At 36.5% G+C, this 9,606-nt stretch overlaps 1 protein-coding gene across 4 annotated transcripts in view; it reads left to right on the forward strand.

Annotated features, from left to right (window-relative positions):
• Positions 1–9,606, forward strand: part of LOC108974324 (A disintegrin and metalloproteinase with thrombospondin motifs 9) — a 71,191-nt gene that overhangs the window by 55,055 nt on the left and 6,530 nt on the right. For all 4 annotated transcript variants that reach the window (XM_018942067.1, XM_018942069.1, XM_018942071.1 and 1 more), the window contains 11 exons: positions 2,378–2,693; positions 2,966–3,118; positions 3,429–3,583; positions 3,708–3,848; positions 4,643–5,045; positions 5,134–5,221; positions 5,405–5,551; positions 5,669–5,824; positions 5,978–6,552; positions 6,797–6,976; positions 7,474–7,599. In XM_018942067.1, the coding sequence (XP_018797612.1) occupies positions 2,378–2,693; positions 2,966–3,118; positions 3,429–3,583; positions 3,708–3,848; positions 4,643–5,045; positions 5,134–5,221; positions 5,405–5,551; positions 5,669–5,824; positions 5,978–6,552; positions 6,797–6,976; positions 7,474–7,599 (2,440 nt within the window). The remainder of the gene's footprint in view (positions 1–2,377; positions 2,694–2,965; positions 3,119–3,428; positions 3,584–3,707; positions 3,849–4,642; positions 5,046–5,133; positions 5,222–5,404; positions 5,552–5,668; positions 5,825–5,977; positions 6,553–6,796; positions 6,977–7,473; positions 7,600–9,606) is intronic.

The raw sequence follows: 9,606 nt of genomic DNA on the forward strand, positions 1-9,606 counted from the left end.
GATAGATAAAAAACTGGGATTGATTTAATATTTTGATATTGGCTCCTCAGAACATATTTATAGCAAAGCGCTCAAAGGGAATTTCGAATGACTATCCAATGAAGAGTTCATTAATTTTCAAATATAATAATGAATATAAGTCTGGAAGAAAAATTTCAGCATTTAATATTGATTTAATTAATTCGTCACCAATAGTTTCTCTAAAAAATTCAATATCAAATTTGGTTTTTTGCAGATTTCTTCCTAATGTCTGTGCATGTTCACAAACATTTAATAACGAACTTTAGAGTTCCTTGCAAGTATTTTAAGCATTTACAATTTTTCCCAGAACTCGTGCTCAACTCACAGACTGCATGTCGTCGTTATGTTCTTTCAAATTATGTGTCTATATTTTTTGTGTGCAAAGAATAGGTACAGAAAAAGCGTGTAAAAAATAATAAACAAACCGTTCGCATCAAAGCCAGAGCTCATTTGTTAAAATAAATAAATAAACTCATAAACGTGTTAAAATATATGAGGTTACTGTGCAGGCGCGGGCAGGTGCCCAAAAAACAGGTTCTCAGTCATTTCAAGTTGATTTTTTTTAGAATATTTTGTATCCAAGCACAAAAACAAATTCAATTTATAGAATTAGCAACTCAAGAAAAAGGCAAAAGTCGTTAAAATCGCTACAGAAAAGCTTTCAATTATAAAAGYACACAAAAACAAAATATTTAAAAAGAATTGCTTCGTATAATCAAATTGAAATATATTAACTAAAAGCAACAACAATGAGGAGTTAACCAAACACTACAAACCGTTAGTAAAGAAGAATTAAGGTCGCTCAAGGCAGTTTAGTACAACTCAACACTTGAATACTTATGTACATACAGGCATAAGYATGTGGATCGGCTCGGCTGCATGCCAGTTCTCGCACTAGCTGCCCGATAGTGCGCAACTCGGCTTTGTGTTGACTCTGCTGGGGCATTGCCGCTGACTAGTTGATTGTATGTAACATGAGCCTTCGCGTGCGAAGTTCGTGCAAACCAGTTGTGCCTGTGGAATGTTCCATAAATTCCAATCAAAATTTCAAATTTAGTCCGATTCTTTTTTTGGCTGCTCATCTTCATTATCTAGTTAAGTAGTCTATAAGCAGCCGGTAAATTATTTTTATGAATATTTTTGGTGATCAACACAGTGGGCCGGAAGGCGGCTATATTTAAAATATTATTATAAGTCTTAAAAAATAAATTGTTGGCTGTAATATGACTTTTTAAGTAAACTAGTTTGGATATTTTTTTGTTATCAAATTACTAAAATTCAGAGTTTTCTTCTTTCTTCTAAACATATAATTTTTAAATTATTTTATTTAAGTGTGAAYCTTTATGTCGTTATGGAATTTATTTCGTTTGACGATCTCTTGATTTGGGGAACAAATTTCACTTAGTCAATTAGATTTGGTTAACTTTGTCCCGTTGTCGTTTGAATGTCTATTCGTGCATACAGATGCGCCATTAATTTTTAATTCGATTAAAAATCGCTTAATTAAAATCGTTAAAAACGAAATACAGTGAAGACCTATCATATTGGCAGGATTAGTAAATTACTAAAACGAAATGAAAGCACAAAATGCACGACACAAAGAATTCTTTAGAGGCAACATTCAAATATTATATGTATGTATGAAAGTTTAAGGAATAGYGCATCGAACTAAACAACTCGACTCAGCATTCCTTGGCGTTTAGTTTGTTTGCGCGTGCGCACCTTCGAAACGTGCTGAGCTCTAGCCAATTAACAATTTGTAGTTGGAAGAATTCACTGGTATGACTTACAAACGAGACTATGTTTTTATAGGCATGCACACTTTTAAGGGCCACAAGCAAGGTAGCACTTTGTAGCGCTCACTTACATACTATATATACATGTGTATTTGTTTTTACTTATAGTCGCTTCGTAACTTTGCTTTCGAGCGACAGGTCGAGATTCGTGTGGGGTTACACGTCGACAAAAGACTTAATTGCGGATGTGCGGGCCCTTATGTGCTCGCCTCCGCTGGGCGCAGAAAGCACGTTCTTACACTTTCAACTGTTTATGCAATAAATATTTATCATTTTCAAATGACAAAGGGAAGTAAAAATTATTACAATTCTAATAAAACGTACCTCGACGCTTAAGTATATGAGTCTACACTAACCTACAAATAAGTTTTATATTGAGAGCGTAAAACGCAGGGTAGAATATTGAATAATTCAAATTAATAAAAATTTATTTTTTCGGAGTGGCGCACACTCGTCATTTGAGGCCTTTCGTGGTACCATTTGCCTCAGACACCARCATATTGTGCAGTTTTTGTGTAAATGCCTTACTTAATTATTTTTGTTGTATATCTCTTTTTCAGCTTGTGATTAAGAAGACTTGCGAGTGGTGGTTTTATAAAAATAAATGCCGCAATATGTCCACGCATTGGAAGCAGAATGCATTTCTCATATGCTGCGTGATACTTTTCGGCCTTTTGCTGGGCTTGATCATTTGGTACCAGCCGGGGAGCAACGGCAGCAGCAGTCGGAAAGGTGCGCACACCATCGCAGGTGTTTCAAACAAATCAAATACGTGGACGAGTAGTACAGCATATCCACCAGTTGTAGACTCGCCAGACATTCAAACGATTTTTATAAATCATTCATTTATTGGCGACGAGCAGTGGACCGAAGATGGTAAGTCAACCTGAAAATCAATAAATCGACTTAACGAATGTAACCACACGCAAGTGGCATCAAATTCATCACAACCTTTGACCAAAGATCTTGGATCGAAATCCAAACTCAGGCAAAATCTAATATTTTATAGGAAGAGTATCAAACAAAAAAAAAAAAAAAAAAAAATACTGATAAACAAAACGTGACATATGACAAGCCGTTTTTTGTTTGAAATAATTTTAAGTTAGTTTTTAATTTTTTATCATTCTTTCGCTCTCGTATTCTTGCAGAGGATATTAAAGACGACATTGGCGATATAAACAACAGCATTCCGGAYGATTTCACCAGTGATTTTGTGACGCCGAGAAAGGTGTACAATTCCAAACTAAGCGAAGATGATTTGCTCTACGAGTCAAATCGCAATAAAAGCAGCGTAACGAATGGTAAGCTAATCTTTCACTAATCAAACAAACCCAGACAAGAAACAATTATTGAATATACTTTGATAAACCAGTGGAAATTGGTTAGATTCCATAGGGAATATAAAAAAAAATATACATATATTGAGAAATTATATAAAAGCAAAATATTTTATGTAATTCAATTTAAATATTAAATAAAGTATACAAATTTTGTTATACTATTTGGGTGCTTTTTTAATTTAATTTATTTCATTTTTTTAAATTATGTTATTTCATTTCTAACTGTTTCATTATTTTTTTTATTTTTTTATTTTATTTAATTATGTTTCAGGTTATTATTCAGCGTTCGATGAAACGGGTACATTTCGTAGTAAATCTAGTCAAATTTGGGATCCACATCCCGAATATATAATAAATGCTTTCGGGCATGAATTGCATTTGGTTTTATATCAGGACACATCATTCATACCACCGCAAACATTTAGTGTAAGGAAAAATATAATAAAAACGAAAATTAGCTTAAGCCAGCAACACAAATACTTTAGAACCTTAAAATGCACGTTCCAGGATCTAAATTGTCACCTAATTTACACTTTAATTTCGTTTGTAGGTAATTCGTATACTTAACAATAGAACCGAGGAAGAAGAAGAGGAAGACGAAGCAAGTGGCCATTACTTGGGTTGCTACTACAAGGGCGTAGTGCAAGGTGACGACCAATCGACGGTGTCCGTGTCGCTCTGCAATGGCATGGTGAGTTATCACYTTCAAAAATAGTTAACTAGAAATCAAGCTTTGCTTTGTACAAACTGAACTAAGCAGAGGATCATAAGCTGCCTGTACAATGAGCTAGAATTCACGTTCCCAGCATAATACTGCCCACACGACACCACCAGAAATTACAAACATAATTGAAAACACATCTTTTTTTATTGCCTACACCGTGCAAAGAAGTGTGGATTTTGCTTTTTGAATTCACTGCCGTCTGTATATGCAAACGCGCCTGCGGCGACGGTCGCTGCGGTATTTACGGTAGCATCCGATCGCCGTAAATTCATTCATTAGACGTATTTGCAATTTGCAATAAATCAGCTTTATGTATTTGCCTTCAACCGTGCTGGCTAAATGTGTTTGAATAAACATGCATATTTATGTACGTATGTATRACTGTGTGTGCCACACCTCTGCACATGCCAACTGATCGACCAGCACATGCCTTAAAGGCAAGAACGCAGTCATAAATAGAAATAATAGACGCCTACACACAAAGACATATATATGTATACATAACTACAATTTAGCTAGTGCCAAGAAGTGTACAATCGAGTATGAGTCTGTGTACTTATCATAATACACACAGACATAACCACTTACAYTAAAGTGTTTAGAATATTTCCTTGTCCCTCCTTAATGAGCGCCATTATTTCCTCCACCCCATCGCCGCTATTACATTAGTAAACTCATTTATTTTCCAAAGTTTATTTCGCATTTTAACTTATTTGCATATTTGCATAATATTTTTTTTTTTTGTTGTTTTTCTGCGCCAGACTGGTTACATTAAAACAAGTTTCGGGTCGCTGCTCATACAACCGGTCAATCAGACCGGTGATGGCGATTCGGAGGTGTTGCACAAAGTGTGGCGTCATTCGCGTCGTAATGCCAGACACGCCGTCGCCGATTCATTCGACATGGATTTGAAAGAACTCGAAGAGAGTCTATTCACGAGGTTGCATCGTAAGAAGCGTAACTATGTCGATCGCCATGTCTTCACGATGGAAGTGCTGGTGGCGGTTGATAAGACGATGAGTGAGTTTCATGGCAGCGATTTGAAGTCATATATATTGACATTGATATCGATTGTTTCGAACATATACGCGGATGCTAGCATTGGCAACTCTATTTATATAACTGTRGCGAATATATTGATATTACGCGACGATCGCAGGAAAGGTGAGTTTTCGTTTGAGATTGTGTGTATGTGTGATAGAGGTAGGATGAATTTAAGGCGYAGTCTGAATACACTCTTTTCGCTTSTTAGCCACGTCGGCGTCTGCTATGCTGAAGGACTTTTGTGGCGTCGTTTCGAAACAAGGGTACCATTACGATACAGCAATGCTCATTACACGGTGAGTTTGAGATAATCAACTATTTACTAGCATATATGATAAATAAATTGCACATACCTTAATATTTCTGCTTTCTTATGAACTCAAAATAGTAACATATAATAAATAGCTATGCTCTCTTTTGCTGCCCTGAATACTTACTAAAAGTATTTTTGTATTTGTTTACGAATATTTCTTTCATAGCGATCAAATTTGCCGCAACGAAGGTGAGCCTTGCGACACTTTGGGTTTGGCTGAACTGGGCACTGTCTGCAAGAGACGATCGTGCGCCATAGTACAAGATAACGGACTGCCAGCCGCATTTACAATTGCTCACGAATTGGGTCACGTGTAAGTCGAACTAAATTGTGAATATTTTTTCGACTTTATTAATCCAAATTTTTTTCTAAAAAAAATTTTTTCGATTGTAACGCAAATCTCTTATTACTAAAATTTCCTTCAATGTAGCTTAAACATGCCACACGATGATGACGACCTCTGTAAACCATTCAACCGACCAGGTACGAAGAGTAAAATGCATATAATGTCGAGTATAATGGGCAGTGACATACATCCGTGGTCGTGGTCTGACTGTTCGCGTAATTATGTCTCTGAATTTTTAGAGTAAGTTATTGGCAATAATTTGGCATAATTTTTAATTACCTCATATTATTTGTTGAGTCTTGACCCTTCTGGCGATCTCAAAATCCGCGGAGATTTCCATCATATTCCTATCATATACATTTTCTTTCAATTATCTTCTACAATACAATACAGAAAAGAAGACAAATCCTGCCTCGAAGACACACCCACGCATTTCATAAAGAATTTCAACACCAAATTGCCYGGCGAGATATACTCACTCAACCATCAATGCCAACTAATACACGGCAACCAGTCGCGCTACTGTCGCATCGACGGCGAATGTAAGCGACTGTGGTGCAAGACGGACAGCAGCAGCAGTGACTGTCGCAGCAGCAATCTGCCATGGGCCGATGGCACACCGTGCAACAACGAGCGCCACTGGTGTCAGAAGGGTGAGTGCGTGCCACGCGAGGGCAAATCGCTGCAAGTGGTTCAAGGCGGTTGGGGTCCCTGGAGTGAATTTACACCCTGCAGCCTGACGTGCGGCGGAGGCGTGCAGGAATCACAGCGTGAATGCAATAATCCTCTGCCGAAAAACGGTGGCAAGTACTGTGCGGGCAGCCGAAAGAAATATCGTTCGTGCAACACACACACATGTCCACCCGGTACTTTAGATTCACGTGAGCAGCAGTGCTACGAAATGAATGGTCGGAATTTCTCTAGCAAAGGCATTGCCCGCTCGGCGAAATGGATACCGAAGTATGGACGTAAGTATGCGGTTGAAAATACATTAATTTATCATATCATTAATTTTGATATTTTAAAGTGGATATSATATTTCGGTTTGAAGTTAAATACCCACTCCAAGGCTTTCAAGCCAAACTACTATGCCATATATTTTTCCCAAAGGGGTATATCGGTTTTATGTAGCTCTCTTACCGCAAATATATTTCCCAGATATTTTAACTAACTCAACAATTGTTTTTATTTTTGATTTTTTGGCTTTTGTAGTGTCCTCGGCCGAGAAATGCAAACTGTTTTGCCGCCTGGAAGACAATAGCGCCTATTTTATGCTCGCGGACAAGGTGAAAGACGGCACCACATGCTCGTTGGATAGCTTCGACAAGTGTGTCAATGGCATTTGCCGGCCGGCAGGTTGTGACAATGAATTGAATTCGCTGGCGAAAATAGGTAATTCRCAAAAATAAACGAAAGCCTAAATAGAAACGCAACAATAAAACCACATGAACTAATAATAATAGAAACTAAAAGCAGAAGAGTAATTGATGTATTTACTTAGTATATAGTATAACGAGCCTTGTGCCACATCAAACCCCTGTCTGTCCACAAATACATCAGAACACATTTTATACAAAAATAAACTGAGAATTGCGCGCAGAACCGCAACAGCTGGACCTTCAACGGCAAAACATAGCACTGATGGACAGTCAAGGTGATGTGGCACACATCACAGGTTCCTGAACGCAAAAATAGCGCAAAATGAGTCAATCATCTTTCGCTCGCTAACGTGCGGGTCGATAAAATTTCTTTTTATGAAACATTAAAACCTAATAATCACAGGCAATAATTTATCAAAAGCACACGATGAGTTTTTAACTAAAAAAATTCCAATGTATTTATCATGTTTGCCTTTTTATTAAATCACAATATTTCTAATTTCTTTACAGATAGATGTGGCGTTTGTGAGGGTCACAACGAAACCTGCCAAGAATACACCGGCAACTTCTACGTCTCCGATTTGTATAAGACCAAGTCCGAGTTATATTATTATTATGTGACAACCATACCAAAAGGTAATAAATTATGTCATATGATCTTTAACTTTACCAAGGAATGGAAACTGYGTGGTCATTAAAGTCATTTGGCATGTTAAGATGTCAAATAAATTTATTTCACCTGTGCTCTCCTCACATGAGTCATATCATACATATGAAAGCAACGAAAAAATTGTTTTTAATATTTTATATAAAGATAAATATACATTTTTAGTTGCAGCACGGTATTTAACAAACGATTTGGATCACAACTGATGATTAATCTTTTAATTTGTTTAAAAATTACAGTTCTTTATAAAAATATTCCTTCGAAATAATTTTCAGAATATTTTTTTTAATGATGTTTAACTAATGACAAGTCATATTATAAAAGTTTTATTAATAAGAAGCATACAATTTTTCATACTAAAACCCCTTCGTCAGCTCTGGTCGTACACTCATTCTTCGCCCCCATGGGCCTTGTACATTAAGCTATGCACTATCTKTCAATCAGCGCTTTTTTCTTAGTTACACATGCTGTAATTGTTTTTGTTGCTAAAGTTATTGTAATTATTATGTGGCGCCGTTTAATAGGCGGAAATATAAAATGAACTTAAATGTGTCCATAATATAAGTAATCAAACTTATTACGAAAGTATGCAAAATAGGTATGCACGTATTCAAAACACACTAAATTTTACAATATTTCAGGGGAAAAATAATAATAAATATGCATAATATGTACACATTTATACCCTAAACAACGAAGTTTGTAATAACCAGAAGCAATGGTGTTGGGGACTYTATCAAATATAGATATAAATGTATATGACCAGCAAAATGAGCTGAGGTGATTTAGTCATGTCCGTCTATCTGTCAGTATATACGCGAACTAGCGTATTTTTTGTTTAGATGTGGATGTGAAATTTTGCACAATTATCAAAGTTGCTGATTTGTCAAACCTGCCGATATCGGACCACGATAGCATTAAGCCGCCATATTAACTGAATCGTAAGCAAGTGTTTGTATGAAAATGGCATATAGCTGCCATACAAACTCTGCAATCGGAATGAAGTTCTTGTACGGAACATTTTGTTTTTGTGAAGGAGATTATAGCTTCGATGCAGCCGGAGTTAACTTTTTCTCTTGTTTTTTTAACACACTGGAGGCGTTTCTTATTTTAGTGGCGTAGTTTTCAAGAATATCCGCATTCTAGTCAATGAGCGGCAGTTAGACACAATAGGCGTTTACAGGATTTATATACATATATTATAGACACTTCTGTGCTTGCCCATTAAGTTGTTGTATTTGTGGAACCCTAATGATTTCTTAGAATTTTGGTAATTCGCGCCATGAAAGCGATTCCCTTTAAAAAATTGAATCAAATGTCGCAAATTGTCTCACTGATAAGTTTGACACCTCTGAAAATCAGCATATAAATTATTTCCAAGTATTTACTTAGAAGCTTTATTACATGCAAACGCATGACAGCTTTTGTGTGATGCAAAAATGGGCCATCAGAAAGTTCAAGTTCAAGGTTATAGTGTTATCACACAGTCACGCACGGCGGCAACTGTCTGTCTGCCCAGCGCGCCAAAGTATAAGGCGATTAAACAAGCAATAAATGTTTTTCTACATGTATGGACATAGACATCGATATAAGTWTGTGCATGTGTATGTATATAGTATATTTCTATATCTGTATGATTTATTCGTGCATTCACCTCAATATGTGTAGCTATGTGTGTACGCATGCATGTGTAAGTGCATTATGCATCCACTTGATTATTCAATGGCAATTAGAATGCTGATAAAGCCCAAATCACACACACATATGTACTTACATATGTAAATATGTATAGTACATCGTGCCGACTGCAGCAATCAATGCGATGCATACAAATTGCTTATCATCGCATTTAAGACCTGAGCATATTCATACACAATACAAGAACACATGAATCACACATACTCACACGCCACTGTGCATGCTCGTACAACAAACAATGTGACATTAGGATATACGTGCTCAGTAAGTAATAAACA

Source organism: Bactrocera latifrons, unplaced genomic scaffold (assembly GCF_001853355.1).
Source record: "Bactrocera latifrons isolate USDA-ARS-PBARC rearing strain unplaced genomic scaffold, ASM185335v1 scaffold_55, whole genome shotgun sequence".
Classification (NCBI taxonomy): domain Eukaryota; kingdom Metazoa; phylum Arthropoda; class Insecta; order Diptera; family Tephritidae; genus Bactrocera; species Bactrocera latifrons.